This window comes from Mytilus edulis, chromosome 8 (assembly GCF_963676685.1).
Source record: "Mytilus edulis chromosome 8, xbMytEdul2.2, whole genome shotgun sequence".
NCBI lineage: Eukaryota > Metazoa > Mollusca > Bivalvia > Mytilida > Mytilidae > Mytilus > Mytilus edulis.
Window position 1 is genome coordinate 4,510,629 of NC_092351.1, and position 21,244 is coordinate 4,531,872.

The following is a 21,244-nucleotide window of genomic DNA, read 5'->3' on the forward strand; positions in this document are numbered from 1 at the left end:
ATAAGTTGAATACCAGCAAACCAGGAATTTCTATTCTTGTTCATTGTAACTACATGTGTCTCCATATTGATAATGGTTATGATGTTAGTCACATGTATCTTGTTTTGTTCAGCTATTCATTATTTTTATGTATGGGTAAATTTGGAAATTAGTATGGCGTTCATTATCACTGAACTAGTATATATTTGTTTAGGGGCCAGCTGAAGGACGCCCCCGGGTGCGGGAATTTCTCGCTACATTGAAGACCTGTTGGTGACCTTCTGCTGTTTTTTTCTATGGTCTGGTTGTTGTCTCTTTGGCACATTCCCCATTTTCATTCTCCATTTTAAAAATGCATTTTTTGGCTCAATATATCTCTAAATATAATGCATTTATATCAAATCTGACATGGGGGTTAAAAAGTTCATCAGGTTAAGATCTACCAGCCCTGACATTTTCAGACGATCGGACAACGCGTTTAGAACTCTATGACTGTTCTGCAGGGGGATTTTCTGATCCAGTCTAAAATACCTTCATTTCAATTGCAATCTGCAGTCTAAATTTCTGTCCTTTACCTAGGTCAATCCACTGTAGAAATAACCCATACGAATTATAACCAAATTTTGCACTTCTTAAAAATGCATGACATATTTGCGACTGAAAGCCAAAAAAAAAACAACAATCGGTCAAAAAAAAAACGAACTTTTCTCTTTTTCATGTTTCATTTTAGTGTATTGAATCTAGATTTTCTAAAATAAAGGATGATTAATTTTGTTCTATTGACAGAAAAATTTGTCTTTCTGCCATTTTGACAAAATAATCATTAATTTAATGTTGGTATCTGAAATACCAACATTAAAGTGAGTGAGTAAGTGAGTGAGTAAGTACTTAACGTAGTGTCACTAAAAGAAGCTATCATAAGGCAAAAAAAAAACCTTCAATGATATCCTCCTTCTATTGAAACTCAACAAGCAATTTGTGGAATTTTGCTTCAAAATTTCAGTCATTTTACAAAATGACTAGTTATTTTTAGTCATTTTGTATAATGCCTGTCAAGGTTAGGCATTTTCTAAATTGCCTGAAAATTCAGTCATTTTACAAAATGCCTAAATTTAGAAAATGCCTGTAACATATATATTGTTACATTAGTTAGAAACCCTGTGTATGATCTTGTCTGTCTAGGCAATACAATATGTTTGAATAAATAAGCAAACCATAAATTTTGATTAACATAACATACATGCATTTAAAAGCATGTAGACAGTAATACTAACAACGTTGTTTTGTAAGTTTTTCTTTTTCTTGAAACTTGTTACACATTTGAGAATTTAGTAACTTTAGATAATTAAAAAATGTATATTACTGCATTCGGGTGTGGGATTTTCGTGCTGTGTTGAAGACTCATTGGTGGGGCTGTTTTCTTTCTGATCTTTGGTAGGGTTGTTGTCTCTTTGAAACATTCCTCATTTTCATTTTTAACTTCATTAGTAAGTGTTATAAAACTCTCAGTGCATCACAGATTTTGGTGGGTCATTTTTAAGTTTGACATTTTCTGCTGTCTGACTCTGATGACATTGCGTATCTACGATCTCGAAACGAGATCGCTCCAAGTTTGGGGGTGGGGTTCGTTTTGCTTAGTCTTTAGTATAAATTTCTACGCTGTGATTTGTGTACTATTATTTGTCTGTTTGGCTGTTTTTGTTTTTTTTTGCCATGGCGTTAACAGTTAATTTCTGTATATGAGTTTGATTGTGTCTCTTATCTTTTGCCCCTCTTTTATACACATAAGTGTTTTTTCATACCTTATTTATTATACACATTTGTTTTGTTTTTTTATACTTATACCACAATAATTAATCAAATATGATTTTCATTTTTCTAACTCTGGATCGATACCTCTTATTGTGTGTCAGTCACCGAGGGATCATCAGTTCAGAAGTTGGTGCGGGCGTTCTCATGAAGGTAAAAACTCCTTATTGTGTGTCAGTCACCGAGGGATCATCAGTTCAGAAGTTGGTGCGGGCGTTCTCATGAAGGTAAAAACTCCTTATTGTGTGTCAGTCACCGAGGGATCATCAGTTCAGAAGTTGGTGCGGGCGTTCTCATGAAGGTAAAAACTCCTTATTGTGTGTCAGTCACCGAGGGATCATCAGTTCAGAAGTTGGTGCGGGCGTTCTCATGAAGGTAAAAACTCCTTATTGTGTGTCAGTCACCGAGGGATCATCAGTTCAGAAGTTGGTGCGGGCGTTCTCATGAAGGTAAAAACTCCTTATTGTGTGTCAGTCACCGAGGGATCATCAGTTCAGAAGTTGGTGCGGGCGTTCTCATGAAGGTAAAAACTCCTTATTGTGTGTCAGTCACCGAGGGATCATCAGTTCAGAAGTTGGTGCGGGCGTTCTCATGAAGGTAAAAACTCCTTATTGTGTGTCAGTCACCGAGGGATCATCAGTTCAGAAGTTGGTGCGGGCGTTCTCATGAAGGTAAAAACTCCTTATTGTGTGTCAGTCACCGAGGGATCATCAGTTCAGAAGTTGGTGCGGGCGTTCTCATGAAGGTAAAAACTCCTTATTGTGTGTCAGTCACCGAGGGATCATCAGTTCAGAAGTTGGTGCGGGCGTTCTCATGAAGGTAAAAACTCCTTATTGTGTGTCAGTCACCGAGGGATCATCAGTTCAGAAGTTGGTGCGGGCGTTCTCATGAAGGTAAAAACTCCTTATTGTGTGTCAGTCACCGAGGGATCATCAGTTCAGAAGTTGGTGCGGGCGTTCTCATGAAGGTAAAAACTCCTTATTGTGTGTCAGTCACCGAGGGATCATCAGTTCAGGAGTTGGTGCGGGCGTTCTCATAAAGGTATAAACTCTTCGAACGATGCAATTATATAAAGAGTTATTTTGTTTACTCTCATGACAAACCATATCAGTATTCTCGTCTTAAGAATGCTGTCTTTTATAATTGAGTTTTATGTGTCTTTTTTATCTGCAGATTTCCATTAAAACTTCAATTTTTAAGAATAAAAGTCATCATTATTTATAAATTTTGTTTTTAACGAACATCTTAAAAAGCAGTTCAGATTTTGTATCGAAGATAACTTTGTTTTAAAGGATATCCGAATCATACTTATAAGCTTGGAGATCTTCTATTCATTAATGATACGTAGCTTTATAATTAATAACATATTGTGAATTGTGCAGTTGAAAGTCCCTGGCGTTTTTTTTACAGAGCATTCTTTGAAGAAGATAAAATTAATTGGATAAAAACGCTTTCATATTGTTCGACCAAATAATTACCCTTAAAGTTCGTATCTAATTAGTACGTCCCTGGAGAATGAATCTTAGTTTAAACGTATTTATTTATAGTGGATTGGGATATTAATCCCTTTCCACTTTGGGGGTGCGAGTGCCGCCTTGTAGCGGCATTAGCCTGTTCTTTTTCGAAATCTACAAGGGTGTCTTTAACGTGCAAGATATATGACTCTCTCTTAACACGGGTCAGCCATTTATCGTCTCCTTCCCACGGACTATCATCGAATCTTATTTAAAATATCTGTATTCATTAGTTCAGCTTTTAAAATATTTTGAATAGAAAAAACCATCATATGTAAAACACAGCAAACACTAAAAAAACTTGTGTTCGAAGGAAATCTCGCTCAAAGTAACTGTACGGGCCTTATATAGCTTGATATGGGGCTTCTGCTCATTGTCGAAGGCCGCACGGTGACTTATAATCTATACCATCTACCTTTTTCTGGTATCTCAAGAAGTATTGTTCCATTTCAATCATACCATATCTTCTAATTTTTAAGTTTAGTGTGGAAGCAAACCACACTCACTTTATAACATAATATTTGAAAAAAAACACATCTTAACTAACATAATTTCTAATTGTAATGATGTGAACATATTAACATCTTAGTATAAACACAATTTTTTGATTGAGTTAAGCCTTCCAATTGATATTTTATTGTGTGATTTTCTATGTTGTGATGTTATGTTATTGTTTCAGAAAAAGGGAGAAGGTTTGGTACCATTAAAACGTTTAACCCCGCTGCAAATGTTTGCACCTGGCCTACTTCAGGATGTACAGTAGTTGTTGTTTGTTTATGTAATTTATACGTGTTTCTCGTTTCTCGTTTTTTATATATAGCGGTATGGGCTTTGCTCATTGTTGAAGGCCAGACGGTGACCTATAGTTGTTAATGTCTGTGTCATTTTGGTCTTTTGTGGATAGTTGTCTCATTGGCAATCATACCACATCTTCCTTTTAATATAGAAAGTTGGTTTTCCCGTTTGAATGGTTTTACACTAGTAATTTTGGGGCCCTTTATAGCTTTTGTTCGATGTGAGCCAATGCTCCGTGTTGAAGGCCGTACATTGACCTATAATGGTTTACCTTTATGAATTGTTATTTGGATGGAGAGTTGTCTCATTGGCACTAACACCACATCTTCCTATATCTATCCGACCCGAAATCTTTTAATACGTTATACAAGAAAGACGAACAGAACATAACACGAATGGCCAGAACAGAAATATCATGCACCTATATTCTCGTAGGCGGGGCATGCAAATTAATTTTTCACAATCTACACATGTTCATTAGATCTACATGCTCGACATTATACATACAGAGATATAAACATCTGGATTCAAATTTAGATTTTATTTATAAGTATACATAATTCGCTTTATATACAATAAAACAAATAAAAGGTGTACAAAAATGTTAATTATTTAATGATTATTTCTATTTTCCCCGTATTTGTATGTAACATTCAATATTTTTAATTAAGATACAGTTCAATAGTTGCATTTCCTTTCCTAAAGTGTACTGCAATTGACGAACAAGAACATATGTCTTACTGTAAAACAAAAGCTGGATGAGCACAACCTACATGTAATGTTTGTGATTGTTTTTAATAAGTCTAGTGCATGTACAGTGACTCATTATCAATGTAAAAGTGACCAGCAAATGTGTATGATGTATTTGGATAGAGACACGGACTAGACGATTTCACGATCTTCTAGTTGAAGACTATATTCAGGTGCATATGCATATTCGGTTTTCAAAAATACATTTTACACCGATAGGACTTTGTTTCTACATATAGCGGATACGTTTTCAAATTTACAAACTTGGCCAAATGATTGATATCGATATGTGCCCCGAACAATGTCAATCATTATTATAACTTTTAAAATCACTGAACTCTTTATATACAGTATTATCTTTCGATCTTGGTCGGTTCAAAGGTGAAGTGGTAGAGTTCAACTGACTTACTTCAGTACACGATCTACTTATTGTTTTAGATTTTAATGTACAGCAACGGAAGACTCCCTTAAATGCTTTTCTGAAATTTTTGTTCATAAAACAGTAGGTGATAGGATGTATGCAGGATGATGTGTACGATAATAGCAAAACCAGGGACCAGGCTATATCAGACATGCGCATGTGTATATCCATATAGTCGATCAGTTTCCACGTGTTCAATATATACAATGGCGACCAGCAGATAAAATATTCAAAAACGACGACAAACAACATCTTTATCACTCGTTTCCTGTTACTGTTGCTGGAACGCTGGTTCGACTGACGTAGGCTTATGTTAATTGTTCCATTAATCTTCTTGAAGTTTGATTCAGATTCGCTTTTCACGTCCAAAATTCTGTCTGTAGATTCTACAAAAAAATGAACGAATTAATTGACAAGGTTTAAAAGGAAACTTTGCTATAACTAAAATATGTTAACTTTCTATTCCAAAGTGTTCAATTTGTGATAAATTGCATTGATGAAAGAATAAGTTGAATTAATCATGCAATATGTAAGTTATACATCAGCTTCAAGTGGGCTAAAAAATAAAAAAGGCGTTATAAGAATTACAAAAACGGTCTGAGACTAATTATTTCTTACAAAGTTACGTAGTGCGTTTCTTTGGTGAATAAAATTGCCCTCATTCAGTTGAGATTTGCTTGTATCTGTATAAAAAAATTGAGTGATTGTCTTCACTGTCTAAGTACAGTTAGTGTAAAATACATCGATAAAGAAACCTATTAAGAAATGTTTTACTTCAAGGGTAGTATAAACGGCTATCGATTTTGGACGTCTATTTTTATCAAAATGTAAAATCATTTCTAAGTATTCATGACCTCATGAAGAAATGGCTTTCATTTTGAAATGTTATGGTTTTCAGTGTTCTTCTCTTCGACAGCCACCGATGAATATTATCTGCTAGCATGTTAAGTTATAATTCTAATATCTTTGACACCAATATAATGATACAATTGTTTAGGAACGTTTCCCTCCCGCATGCATCAGATGTAAAGTGTTGAGTGTTCATACGCGTATATTATTTATATTTCCATTTCGTGCAAATAATTTGGCTTTGGCTGAATTTTGCACAACTGAAAAAAATGTTATGCCTTTCAACGCTCTGCAACTTCGAAGCTGATATTTTTATTCTATTTTTTTTTTTTAATTCAAGCGTCAATAATGAGTCTTATGTGATGAAGCGCATTTTACTTCAATATTGTTTTCTTTGATTATTTTTTCATATTGATCATAGAAAGTTGAAAGCTGGAAAACTGAGTCTGATAATCATCAATAAGACTGGGTTGTACTTATATTTTAAATACAATATTAAATGATGGTGAAGAATAAGGGTAACTACGGTATGATTAAACTCATATCTCCAGGTATCACTGTTTACCATTTATTACCTGACTTTATCTGTACTTGTTGTTTAATAGTAAACCAAAGCTTATACGATATGCCCCCATACGCTGATCCCATTACCAAAATTGGAATGAACAGCAAAATCACGACTAGGGCGATACTATATGCAAAAAATAATGATTTCAGCTTAGTCGACCATATCTCCCGGCATGCTTTATTTCCATTTTGAAGTGGTAAAATTTCTTGTCCAGCGGCTATAGGTATCATTAGTACAAGAGCAAAAATCCATATTCCAATTATAGATTTATACGCATGGGACAATGTCTGCCACCTTCTTGACCGGAGTGGGTAGCAAATGGCGAAGAAACGTTCCATGGAAATAGCAACAAGTGTATAGCAACTAACACAGACGGAGACAGCTGAAAAATAAAAGTAATATTAGATTGAGTTTACAATAGCATTTCAGAATAAGTAGTATAAAGTCTTAAGTATGTGTTTGATACACGCTATCAATTGCAGAATCAATAGGACATATAGAAATCTAAAATGAAAGACACAAACTATTTTTCTAATAACAATATCAGTGTACCATCATAATAATCGCTCAAACACTGCTGAAACGAAATTCTTTTCGCCAACAGAAACGATTTTTATTACCCTGTACTAAAAATAAATTGCAATGAGAGTGTCTTTGTACTCTATATTATTATCTTGAATTATTATTGACAAATTCTGTTAAATAAATAACAATCAGTAGTTATGTTTAATTGGATAGTTAGGACCAGCAATTAACTGCTTGGTTAACACCATATAATTTCTTTCTTGTAGTACAATTGTTCTATGATTGGTGTGCGTAAATGTAATGGTTATACGCGCAAATGTAATATACAGGTTTTGTTATTTGGAAAATATCTTTTGAATGTCAGTTATTCTTTGGTTTTCGGTTTAATTTGAGGATTAGAAAATTTAGAAGATCAAATGTATATCCCAGGTCTTATAAACACGTACGAGGCATTCACTAGACCGCAATTATGAGTAGCCTAGGCGCAAATATAGTCCATTAAAGTTGTATTACGGGAGTAACACGACGGCCGGGTGTCATTTGTGAAGCAGGAATGACTTATATTAAATAAGCACTTGGCCCCTCTCAGATAAGTTTGTCAACCTTTTATGTGTTGTGTTTTGAAAGCCGATATTTTATCGTTTGAATTATTTTACATTTGTGATTCCGGGGCCTTTTGTAGCTGACTATGTTGTATGGATTTTTCCCGTTGTTAAAATCCTACGATGATCTATTATAGTTGTTAATTTCTATGTCATGTGGTCTCTTTCTGAGTGTTGCCTCAATGATATGGTTATAATACCAACATCTTCTTATTTTTGTTTTTCTCTCTTTATTGATTAACACTGAAATTATAAATCTGAAACACAAAGTTTGCTTTGAACAATATCCTTTGTAAATTGGATGATGTGTTTTAACAAAAAATCAACTTTAAGATATTATCTTTCTGATTTTAATGATTTATTAATCGAGAGCAAAATCTTCTATGGTAAATATAATGGTTTATATCAATTTTATCTTTTTGTTACATATTTGTCATTAAAAGAGATGATGTGGCGAAAGTTATTTGTCGTTTGCCAAGAAAGGGATCATGAAATGGTAACATAATATTCAAACTAATTGAACTGTCACTTTTATTCAATAAAATTGATAAATGACAATAATTTCCATTTGTAGTATAACATCAAGACAAACCACTAAAGTACTAAACAAATAGACGATTATTATAGGAATAGCGTGGTAAAATACCAAGTCTTACACGGATGTGCTGACCTCCTAATATCTTACTTCGTACTTTATTTGGCTATATTTTTTTTTTTTTGGATTCGAGCGTCACTGATGAGTTTTTTGTAGACGAAACGCGCGTCTGGCGTATATATAAAATTTAGTTCTGGTATCTATGATGAGTTTATTTATTAATTTACGGCATAAAGCAAAACGATAGATTTGACAAATATTTAACTCAACATTCATTGTCTATTGTACACTTCACGATATTTTAGACATATTTGTATTTGTATAATTCATTGTTGTCATATATATTTACTTAAATGACAAGTTAGAATTGTATTCTATGTTCGCAACATTTGGAACACAGAATCATCAACCATTCTAATTCACATTGTTGTTAAATCACTAATTTATTTCCGTCGACCCGGAACTGCGATAATACAGACGTTAATTAGTGGCCAGAGGTCTGATTTGGCTTTTCCTTGTTACGTTTTATGAAACTTTTTCGCAATCTTACGAGTTGATTTCAATATCACACGTTTAATATTGACACCAGCTGAACTAACTTTCCTGCAGTAATTTATTTCAACTCTTCTAATTACAAATGATGTTAACTATCAGGAACGTTCAAATTTAAAGTATGACTAGAACACACCCGCGAAATCGCGGGAATATACAGCTTGTAAACTGTTGTAGGATGATTTTTGTAAAAGATATTCCTTTCTGTTAAATTCAATTATTTTTCGTGTTTCTGGCCTTATACCACAACTATTCTTCTTTTTGCTACAATGCATTTTCTTAGTTAAAGTCAAATTGAATTAAAAATTTGCACCGCTTCAAACATGAAATAAATTCGTTCGTTCGTCCGTCCGTCTGTCCCGATTCAGGTTAAAGTTTTTGTCGAAGTAGTTTTTGATGAAGTTGAAGTCCAACAAACTCGAAACTTAGTAAATATGTTCCCTATGATATGATCTTTCTAATTTTAATGCCAAATTAGAGATTTTATCCCATTTCACGGTCCACTAAAAATAGTAAATGATAGTGCCGATGTGACATCCGTATACTATGGACACATTCTTGTTTCCACATATTTTACTTATTTCAATATATAAATATTTCAGAAAAAAGTAGACAGAATACAGAGAGTCTCTGTAGATTATAGCAGTATAATCGTAGTTTACAGGTGGATAAACGAGAAAACATGATTGTCTTTAAGGAGGTATAATAGTTGTGGTTCTTGCGATCTAAAAAAAACATGATGTGGAGAACGCTCTGATTGGCTTATTTATTTTTCATTTTTGTAATCTGTCATACGATTGGTTGTTCTTGTGCATGTTTAAAACCGGAAGTCTTATCTATGACTCAAAGTCAGTCTGATTACGGAAACAATATCCGGACACTTATTTTGTCGTTTTTCTCCCCAAATAACTCAATCTGAATAATCATAAGAATTGATGACAAATGCGACTATGTATATTACCTAAAGAACACAGAGGCATGACGATTAATTTATTGTGGAAGGAAGAGAAGCGACACACAAAATGAGTTCTTCTCGTTTAATAGTATAGATAATTTGTCATATTCCATTTGAGAATATAGTTTCTCTAATTTCATGCTATTTTTACATTTCTCGATTTGTGTGAGAAAAATATTTCCCAAGCTCTGGAAAAAACTTTGTTCTCAGCAAATGATAAGTCGAAATTCTATATTCTAATGCAACATCGTTTGTACAAGATGACGAAATATACCAGAGGGACTGTCACAGTCAAACTCATCAATCGAAAACAAACAGACAATGCCATGGCTAAAAAAGAAAAAGACAAACAGACAAACTATAGTACACATGACACTACATAGAAAACTAAAGAATAAGCAACACGAACTCCACCATACACTAGGGGTGATCTCAGGTGCTCCGGAAGGGTAAGCAGATCCTGCTCCACATGTGGCACCTGTCGTGTTGTTTATGTAATGAAAAATCCGGTAAACAGTCTTAATCGGTAAGTCACATTCATGAAAGGGAAGGGGATTGTAGTACGGAACATATCCGATATCATTTGTGAAACGGCTATTCCATAACGGTCAACCAACTCGTGATGGTGTCCGTAAAATTTACGAAGGGATGATTTCAACTTCACCATTTGGAATTCGTGGTTTAATAGCTTCCTTGTGAGCAGCAACCCGCTATCAAAAGAATCATAATAGGAAATGCACGCATTCATTGTAACATTCATTTCAATTGGATAGCGTCACCAATTACCATGACATCAATTCACAATTGTGAATTTGATGCTAGGAAAATGTACGCGACAGCGTAGACCACGTATGACCGATTTTGAATGAACATTGCGGTATTTTCTATCAGTTTCATTAGAATGGAGATAACAATATTGTATTTGAAGATCGGACGGCATCAATAGACCACTTCCGAATACAATCTCCAACGGCAAAAACTCGTCAATTATGCGTGCCTTTATGACGTCATTACCAGATAGACGGGATCGCCTATACCCCTGCACCATTAACGCTCATCAAGCGTCTTAGTGGTCGTCATTTTGCAGGATAAACTAGAAATCAATGTTTGTTTTGTAAGTACTTAATCACAATTCCCCAATGACAGCAGACTTAATTATCAATTATAAGAATTTAGTTTGCCGAATAATTAGTGCAATATAGTATTATAGTTTTACAACCACTCGCTCAACATTAATACGGAAGTGAGGATGCCCCTTAAAAAAAGTTGCGTTTGGATTTGTATAATATACAAAATAACAAAGAGGTGTTTTCGGCTGTAAAGATATTCATGATAAACATCCAAGGTAATATATAACAAAAAAGCTTTGACTATGAATACAAATTGTGTCGAAAATGAATAGGATTTTTAATAAAGCGGCATATATACTTTTCTTTACCTACATCTAAAGACAAAACAACAACGTTTAAAAAAATCAAACACTATCAGACAAATATACGCAATTTGTCTGAGGGTTTTAACTTAATAAACATTGGTATTGCCTGAAATCATATGAAGCTGTTACGTAATTTGATACCAAAACTAATAAACTATTACTATATTTCCATAAAGACAATCTTCATTGACATTCTAACGTAGAAACGATGTTTTATTTCGTAAAATATCAAATATCGTCATAATATTAATGATAGACAGAAACAGTGTTATTTTTATTTTGATATAATTAGGAAGTACAGATGAATATTGCTCTTTGCTTAACGATAATTGAGGTACACTGTTTATCAAATAGTGGAAAGGGATTAATATAAGTTGCAAATCAAAAGCCACTATAATTAAATATGTTTAAACTATCAAATATAAACAACTGAATTTTTCATTTCTTTCTATGCCAACGCTTTTAAAACGTGTTAATGTATAGAACATAAGGGTGTATATTTCTAATGGAATGTCATTATGTAACACACTAAGAACTTTGGGACATAAATGCCATAAATTTCAAAAACAAAATAAACATGAAATAAAGATTAATCATAGAAAGATACACTTAGATCTTCTAATATTGTAGATCGTTTCTCAAATCCGTATTTAATTTCTTTTTTTGTTATGGAGAAGTGTTAGTGCACTGTTTAGTCCACTCTGTGTTTCGGTATATTTTCGTATGTTGTACTGTTACACCACTGTCCAAAGTAAAGGAGGGGCACCTGCACACATGTTCAACCCCACGTCATTATATGTGCCTGTTCCAATTAAAGGCCTTTTATTTAGTGGTTGTCGTTTGTTGCTGTACATCTTATTTGTTTTTTATTGTTCCATTTGAGCACAGCGTAGAATTTTTCACATAGACAATGGCTAGAAATGTTAGCAGATCGTATCATGCTTTATTTGCTTTAAATGTAAAAACATATATTGTACACTGCCATCGCCACAAACTTCCTGTTTTATAGGATTAAATCCATTTGTCTCGGTGTCTAATTTGACCACTTAAGTCGAAAACGAATAACAATTTAAGGCTGTGAGTTAATTCGTACAGTTTACATGTTCATAAACTTGCAAAAAACGTTTCATCTAATAAGAAATTGAATTATCAAAAGACAACCATCAATGTAATTAATTCCTACAAGATTTCCAACTTGCACAGCTGTTTAGAAAAAAACAAGTACATCGTAGATATATGTAATGGTCATTAATGGGTTTCTTTCAAAATGTATGTTTACGAAAACAAATGTCCTACATTGTAAATGATCTCAAATAAGACAAACACTTTGCATTCAGAAGCAGACGAAGCGCGCGTCTGGCGTACTAAATTATAATCCTGGTACCTTTGATAACTATTGGACATTATAATTAATTGATTAACAAGCACATCGTATCTTTTTTAGCATTCATTACAATGACAGCTGTAACAGATCAGCTCAAAACTCTAATTTGACACACTGATATTCATCGTATGGAAACGAAATGTATATTTCTATAGGCAAGAACTAAAAATCAGAATCAAAGGATACTCGCATTCTGCTGTACGAACTTTATAATAATATTTAAATAAAAGTACTAGTAAAATAAGAACAAACCGAAAGCCTCTAATATTGCACTTGAAGTAGCAAAAAATTCTGTCATTAACACTATGAAGAAGCAACAGTTTGTTTCTTTTGTGCAATAAGCAATTAACATTTCCAAATAGAGAAAAAGAAAAGAAAGAGCACACTATCTCAAAATATACCATTGACGTTAAAATCATTGTAATGATTATATCATAAAGAGCGAAATAACAAAAATACCAAACTCCAAGGTAAATTCAAAAGTCCATAATCAAATGGAAAAATCAAAAGCTAAAACACAACAAACAAATAAACAACACATTACATGTGTCTAACTTGATACAATGTATCAACACGTAAACGTTTTGATCTCTTGAAAACCATGTCAAATACAATTCTATATTTCAGCATAGACTGTCAAATTATTGTCTTGCGTGCTAATGCACAAAGCAGAACACAATAATACAGTCTGACGAATTATTGACTCACACCACCTACATCTTCGATAAATGGTTATCAAACCATCCAGTAAACGACTCATAACTTGTTAGTTTAAGGTGTGTTTTATTATCAATATATGGATACTCGTTTTTTAATGGCCTAAAATTGTAACGAGTGTTAATGCCTGTACTATATAATCCTCAAATCATATCATATCTTTCAAGAATTTGCTACTAAAGATATAAACTAACGGCTAATGACAATTAACGCAATCTTCAATGACGTAATTCTAAATAAACAGTGTTTGTATTGCATCAAATAACTAATTACGTCATTAAAATAGACAGAAGAGATGGTATTTATATTAGTCCTGACGGCTTAATAAAGATGTAAAGATAAATGTCATACTGATTTTTACGACAATCAAGGAATACATTAGACGTTATTGAACTTGTGCCTTAAGCTGGGGTCATACATTCACGATTTTTACTGCCGTCCTTGACAGGACCATTCCCGATTAAAATTTGTCAAAAGTCTGATCAAGATCGTGTAAATCGTGGATGGAAATTCGATTTGTATCTTTCGCCAGGTAAAATTCGACCGAGTCTGTCACGACTGCGTCCCGATTCTACCGAATGTAATCCGACAGAGATCAGATAGTGACAAGACAGTGAACCGACGCTGACGGAAGTTATCCGTTCGAAAACTGTCGGCATAATCGGGATGATCGGGTACTGTCGGAACGTAATCCTATCACGGTCCGCTCTATCGCATTGCAAACGGCTTTGCCTGGTCTCAGTCGTATTGTATTCTGTTATTGTCGGGACTTCTCCAGATCATTCCCGTTCCACAGGACACCGTCCCGAATACACAGAACATTGTTAGGAATTCGATCCGATACAGCAGAATCTGTCACGACATAGGCACGATTGTAATCCGACTAGAAAAAATCGGCTGAGTTTCCCCGAATGTTACGGGACGCACCTAACTGTCGGGGTGCTTTGCCGAACTATTCGGACCCTTCCCGACCAGTAGGAATCTGTTACGAACTAAAACGACTGCGTTCAGACAATAATAGGACATTCCAGATAATTGAGGATACTAATCCGACTTTTTCACTTTTCGTGTCGTATCGCTGTCTGATCTCAAACGGGAGCAATAATCGGCAATGTGTGAACCCCGCATTAATGTGCTTGAAGAACAGAAGATATTGGCTGTTTTCTTGTCATTAAAAGAGGTATTTTTTGCGTTTATACATAACCGCTGATTATGAGAATTTCTTTTAACCATTTCGCTAATTCGCGGTTTGACAGATGCATGCATAGACTTCAACACAAATATTGAAGTATTTTAGAACAAGAAGTCAAAAAGTAAATTTGAAAACAACAATCAGACGGAAAGATTTTTGCAGTTTATTAGTAAATATTGCGGACAATATACTGAGAAGGACATTGTTTCGAGCAACCATAATGTTAACGATCGTAAGATTATTATCAGTCTTTAAAATGTAAATTTAAATGTCCTTAAATTCTGAACATAAACAAATATTAAAAACAATTTGTTTTTGAGAAATGAATTGAATTGAAAATCTATTCACATTACATTTCTTAATAACTAATCAGAAGCTACTTTCCTCTCCCCTTTTCCCAAAATGTGACCAACCGTATACTAAGAAAGACATATCACCGGGTTTGTACTAACATCAGCAACACGACGATTTTCATATGTGGAGCAGGATCTACCTACCTTCCAGGAAACCTGAGAAACCCCATTCATGTTGCTCAGTTTTTCTGTGTTTTTTGTTGTGTGTGCTATAATACTATTTTACTGTTGTGTCTTTGTGTATTGTGTATAATGGTTTGTCTGGTGGTCTTGAGCATTTGTAGCCATGGTGTTGTCAGTTTATTGATTAATATGAGTGTGATTGTCCCTTTATTATCATTTGTTACTCTTTTAAATGTGCTTTGCCGTTTTTGAGATGTTTTACCTTTCTATGGATTACATAACATGTTGGCCCATATATATTTAGATGCGTTGATACGACCTCGCATTTTAGCGTGCAACCAGATATATATCAATATAGCACACGTTTCATTTAACTGAACATACCTTGTTAGGGTTTACTCTTCATTTAAGGTTAAATTATTTTCAAAAAGTGTAATATTAAGATTATACAATGACATTTTTTAATTTCTCCGGAATATTGTTAACATAGTTGATGGTATTTTTTCTAACTAACGCCTCTGGTAGCCTGGTAACTGCCTTTGCATGTGTCATTGACTTTTAGGTCCGTTTTTTAACATTATTTTGTACTTCTGGGACTGTTCGTTTTAGAAATAAAAACAGTCACAAAGAAAAGTGCACGTTTTTCCGTATAAAAGGTTGTCTGTGTGAAAAGGCAATCTGTCTCGTCTGTTTAGATACTTAATTTAAATAATTTACGAACTGTAGGCTAAAGAAGGAGAAAAGCCGCACGCATTTGCCAATTCAGAAGAAAACATAATGAACCACATATGTTTGATGTCTCTAACAAGAATCCTCGACTCATTATGATACCACCTCTATTATGCTGACCGCAGAATACAAATTAAAGTTGTGTCCCAAATCTTCAAGGCATAACACTTTTTTTTTTTTTAAATTAAACCACAAAAATTGTCACTATATCAAATTACCATCACACTTGATCAACAATAAAACGTATATCCTGCATTTGCCGGGCTATTTCAATTGCATCTCCCTGGCATAACAAGGATGATCTGTTCTTGTTGGCTTTACATTTGGTTTGTTGTTGTAAGATCAGCATGGTAATGAGTGTTGGCTTTTAAAAGTTCTGTCCCAAAAAAACATTGAAATCTTTGTTTTTTGGGGGAAAAATTGGCTTGTTTGAGGTTATGTTTATAAGTAGGTCGATAGATGTGCTAGAAAAAGACTGCATTGCGGGTATCATGACCGAAGTTATTCAAATGTGGTGTAAACAACACAGGAAATTAATTAAATGAAGAAATGAATCTCGACAACGAAGAGCTCCGATTCCTAATACCAAATTGAGGTTTACTTTAAGTGATATTCGGTTACACCAGCATGTCAATGTTCGTATAAGAAGTTTAGATATGTGCAATTATTTTGGCTTCGAGTATCGCTGACGAGAAATTATTTGTTGGAAATAGAACCATCTAAAAACATTGTGATAGCAGTACAAGTGACACCAGACATGTCGCTGTTTAAAATTGGCAAATTAAAAAATGTCTACAGTAGTGCTCGAAACAAAGACAAAAATATAAGAAGGACAAATAAGTAAAAAATTGAAAAGCATTAAAGGTACAAAAATTGAATAACTAATGTTGTCAATTCCTAGGTAGAAATTCCGTAGGATTTTTAAAATAACTGTTTACACACCAGGACTCTACTGTTAATTTAAGTACAAATAAACCACATACTTATAGTTATTGCATTTGATTAATTTGCTTTTGTTTTCTTGAGTAAATAATTTTGATCAAGCAAAAAAAAATTCTCATTCTTCATATACATCCATGTCATGTCCCTTCGTGTATTTTAATACATTTTATAAAGTCGAAAATAAAACTAAATGATCATGATTCGTCGTTTTAGAATCTTCTGCATTCCTGGTTTGAAGAATACATAAAATAAGATACGATTTATATATTTATTAACCTTTACCAATACATATCCAGTTGAAATAATATATTTTCATTTTAGTTGATTGAAAATGAAATAACCAACAATCTTATAACGAGGCTATAACTGATGCTAAGTTAACACTTACTGAATCGATGTTTGTGTTACATTATAATTTCAGAATTACTGAATACTAGATTCCAACACATATGTTAAATCTAATCAAAGAAATAAGAGTTAAAACATGTATGCAGTGTTTGCCTTTATTACTATAGACTCACTAAAGAGCGTTACAAGCCAAACATTTGAAAAAAACTGTGTTAGTAAAGGCGACAGTAGTTTACCGTTGTTAAAAAATCATAGATCGATTGAGAAAACAAATCCAGGTTACTAACCAAAACCGAGGGAAACACTATGAGAAGAAAATAAAGGATCAACAGGAACACCAAAGTTTAACAAAAACAAACGCCAACACGTATAGAAACGAACTATTTGATAACAACTGCAATATTCCTGAATTAGTTCAGGACATTTTAAGAAACAAATGGTGGATTGAACCTAGTTTATTGTCAAAAACAAGAACAAGTCCAGCTACTTGATATACATAGGATAGAAAACTTGAGTGTATTAAATATTTCGAATACGGAAATTTAATGGAAACAGTATCAAATCAAGTCATCACGAAATTGCTGACTGCTAGGTATATAATCAAGTGTATAATGATAAACTATGTTATCATTTTACTAAACACAAATTAAAAATAAAAACCATTACCACGTATTTCAATTTTTGGATTTTTTTAAAAGATTTCACTTGACCAACATTAATTATTTTTCAATTCAAAGTTTTCAGTACAGTTTAAAACTGAACGACTAACATTATCGCAAAATAACAAGTATGAATTCTGTAGAAAACGAGGACATCAGAAACTAAAGTACACTTCTGAAATAATCTGTTGTGTAAGACACAATTTTTACATATGAAAGTATACCAATAACAATGCACACCGGAAGTACACAGAAGACGTGTCCTTTATTTTCCAATGAATGAAATCTTGTCTCTATTACAACATTAAGATTTTTCAATACGGCGATCATTAACATTAGTATAATTCGTGTTACATACAGAAATAGATTGAAACTAGATAAGACTCAGTTTGCAACAGATCTATTTAATTGCAAATGTCATGTCTCATATTAGGTATAACCATAAAGCGTGCCATACACCAGAATTTGTAGCGTACATTGCATGTTTGCAACATACCATCGACACAGAAGGAGAAAAGTTTAGGCCACTGTTTGACCTTCTAAAATGGACAAACCATTACCACGTATTACGTTTAACAAGTTCAAAGACACAATTCAAGTCCATAATACACGAGCGAAATTGTACTTTGCTAACTTATTTTTGGTGAAATTGAACTAAACTGAATGCTAAAAAAGTTATATCGTTTTTATGCCCGCATACGATAGTAAAGTGGCATTATCTTTTCTCGTCTGTGTGTTCGTTCGTCCATTCGTCTGCTCGTCCGTTCGTCCGTCCGTCCGTCAATCCCGCTTCAGGTTAAAGTTTTTGGTCGAGGCAGTTTTTTATGAAGTTGTAGTCCATGCAATTTGAAACTCAGTACACATGTTCCCTATGATATGATCTCTCTAATGTTAATGCCAAATTAGAGTTTTCATCTCGATTGCCCGGTCAACTGAACATAGAAAATGTTGATGTGAGTGGGACATCCGTGTACTAGGGACACATTCTTGTTATTTTCAGCTAAAGCAAACGTTTGAAACAAAAACAAAATTCACATATTTAATAGTTAATGACACTTTCATGCTTACGCTCCTTTCACACGGTTAGGACTAAAATGAAAAGACACTATAAAAAAGCAACATTTGAGTTGTGATGCCAACGCGTATTCAAAGCCTAGATTAACGAATTATTTTTCATATTTATTGATATTATACAAATTCGATATCGGAAATGTATTATTTTCAACCCTCAAAATGTCGCTTGAATATAATTTCAAAACAACACATAATATTTTCGTTATAATCTAACCCAAACTACCTGTTTTAATATGTTTACGTTCAAATATATAATTATTATCCTTATGAGAAATATAAAACGCTAAGTACACAAACTGTGCATTAATTCGTATGATTCTACGCACGCATCCATTTATCAAACCTTCATGTCGGAAGCATTAAGTCTATGATATTCATTTTAAGCTTTAGATAAAAGAAAAATTATATGTAATTATGGTGCGCGTAGTGACAACTAACAAACGAATTTAAAAAAAAGAAAGGAAAAAACATACAAATTAATTTAGCATACAAATAAGAATGAAAAAGTTAATACATTTTCTGAATGCACCTCTGCCGTACATAATTGTAATCCTGGTTCCTATTAAGAGTTTTTGCATATCATCTGATTAGTTAATGGAAAAGGTAAAAGAAAAGTACAAGTACAATTAATCAATGTTAGTTTGCAAAAAGTATAATAACAAGAATACCGTTATCCTAGGTAAACCCAAAAAGGAAAGATTGTTTTTGTTGAAACAACGAAAGTACAGGATACTTTTAACAAGAGTCGACAAGAAACGAGATAGAATAATTGTGTTTTTGTTCAAATGAGAAATTTGTTTTCATTCTACTTTTGTAGTCAATTCAAATAATTCCAACGTCTTGCGGATAACATTTTGATAACACTTACTAAAGGTATATGAGGAATGTATAAGGTATTTGATAAAAAAAAAAGTTTTTTGGAAAAGTTAAAAGCTGTAAAGAGAATAATTTGAAATACTTGATATTTTTAGACTTTTTTGGGGTTCCTTAAACGATGATTATTTTCATTACTGACAGCTTGACATGTGTAAATTGAACTTCTTTGATAGTTGGCTTACTGTCACATGATAATATTTCCAACTTTAACCTAATAGTTGTCTTATTCGGTGACGTTTTTATTATCAGAATTACCAACATCAATGGGTAGAAATACTCATCATTTTCTATTCAAATTGTGACTGTTGTTATAAAACTTTACATCCCAGCTCCTTTGTTCTAACTGGGGTGATCTGAGCCGGATCACCCCTCCCAGATCACCCCAGTTTAAGTTTCTTTGTTATACATGCTTTCCTTTGTTCTGTAACATTTTGGCGGGAATGACATATCCAGTATAAAACTTATAATTAATTATACGGAGAAGACTATCTATCAAAATCCACGTAGAAAAAATCCAGTGTATATGCTGGGGTTCGAACTCAAGACCTTTAGCATATCAAGCCACGACACATACCACTACACCAGGACGACTGGATACGAACTATCAGAAATTTAACATACTTAAAGGAAGCAAGATATTTTTATAACTGGGGCGAGTTGACAGACCTTTACTCAGTGGGGTTTAAACCCTTTTCGTTAAATAAATGAGTTGTAAGACTGATTGTTCAATTTGATTTTACACTTTTTTAAAGTTGGGCGAGTCGGTTACAAGAGTGGGGCGATTTTTTCATAAAGTGGCGATATAGTGTGGGACGATTGGCCAGTGGGGCGTGTTGACATTATTTGATATCTACTCATCGTGTTTGGGGGTCATAAAGGGTATACATCATATAGTAATATATAAAGTATATTATAATGGTTGTGTGGCGTTCTAAACTAGATTTTATGAATTGTAAATGGTTTTTCGTATATTCTTAATCAGCTGGGATGTAAAATAGTTATCCCATTCGGACTTGGTGTGTCAGTGTAAGATCACCCTCTGGCCTCCGGCCATCGGGATGATCTTACACTGACACACCGCGTCCTTATGGGATAACTATTAAATCAGTACAATTACTGGAAATCGTTTAAGTGTGAAGTACAAAGGTAATATTCGATAAGCAATTAGATGCCCTACAAATTGAAAATTAGTATGGTGCAATGATATATCAAGTTCAATTCCATCACTGTTTTGTTATACTCAATTTATCAATATGACCCTTTTTTCTATCTTACTTTTCATATTAAGATTTAATTGCCGTTATTTCACACAGTGTAACATAGCTTTGACCTGATTGGAAATAGCTTTTATTGTTGAATGATTTACGTATCCGCGTTTTTCTAATGCCACCATAATTATCACGCATTCTAATTTTTCTACCGAATACAATGAAATAACTAACCTTCAATTGTTTTTCTGAAGAAAACGTTAAGCGCATGCGTCGGCCTAAAAGATTAA

General features: G+C 33.6%; 1 protein-coding gene across 1 annotated transcript in view; it reads right to left on the reverse strand.

Moving 5' to 3' along the window:
- Positions 1 to 4,623: 4,623 nt before the first annotated feature.
- Positions 4,624 to 21,244, reverse strand: part of LOC139484645 (cholecystokinin receptor-like) — a 42,456-nt gene continuing 25,835 nt past the window's right edge. Inside the window, exons 2-3 of the mRNA XM_071268470.1 lie at positions 6,693 to 7,067; positions 4,624 to 5,654 (exon numbers count right to left, since the gene is read on the reverse strand). Of these exons, the coding sequence (XP_071124571.1) occupies positions 5,152 to 5,654; positions 6,693 to 7,067 (878 nt within the window). The 3' untranslated portion in view covers positions 4,624 to 5,151. The remainder of the gene's footprint in view (positions 5,655 to 6,692; positions 7,068 to 21,244) is intronic.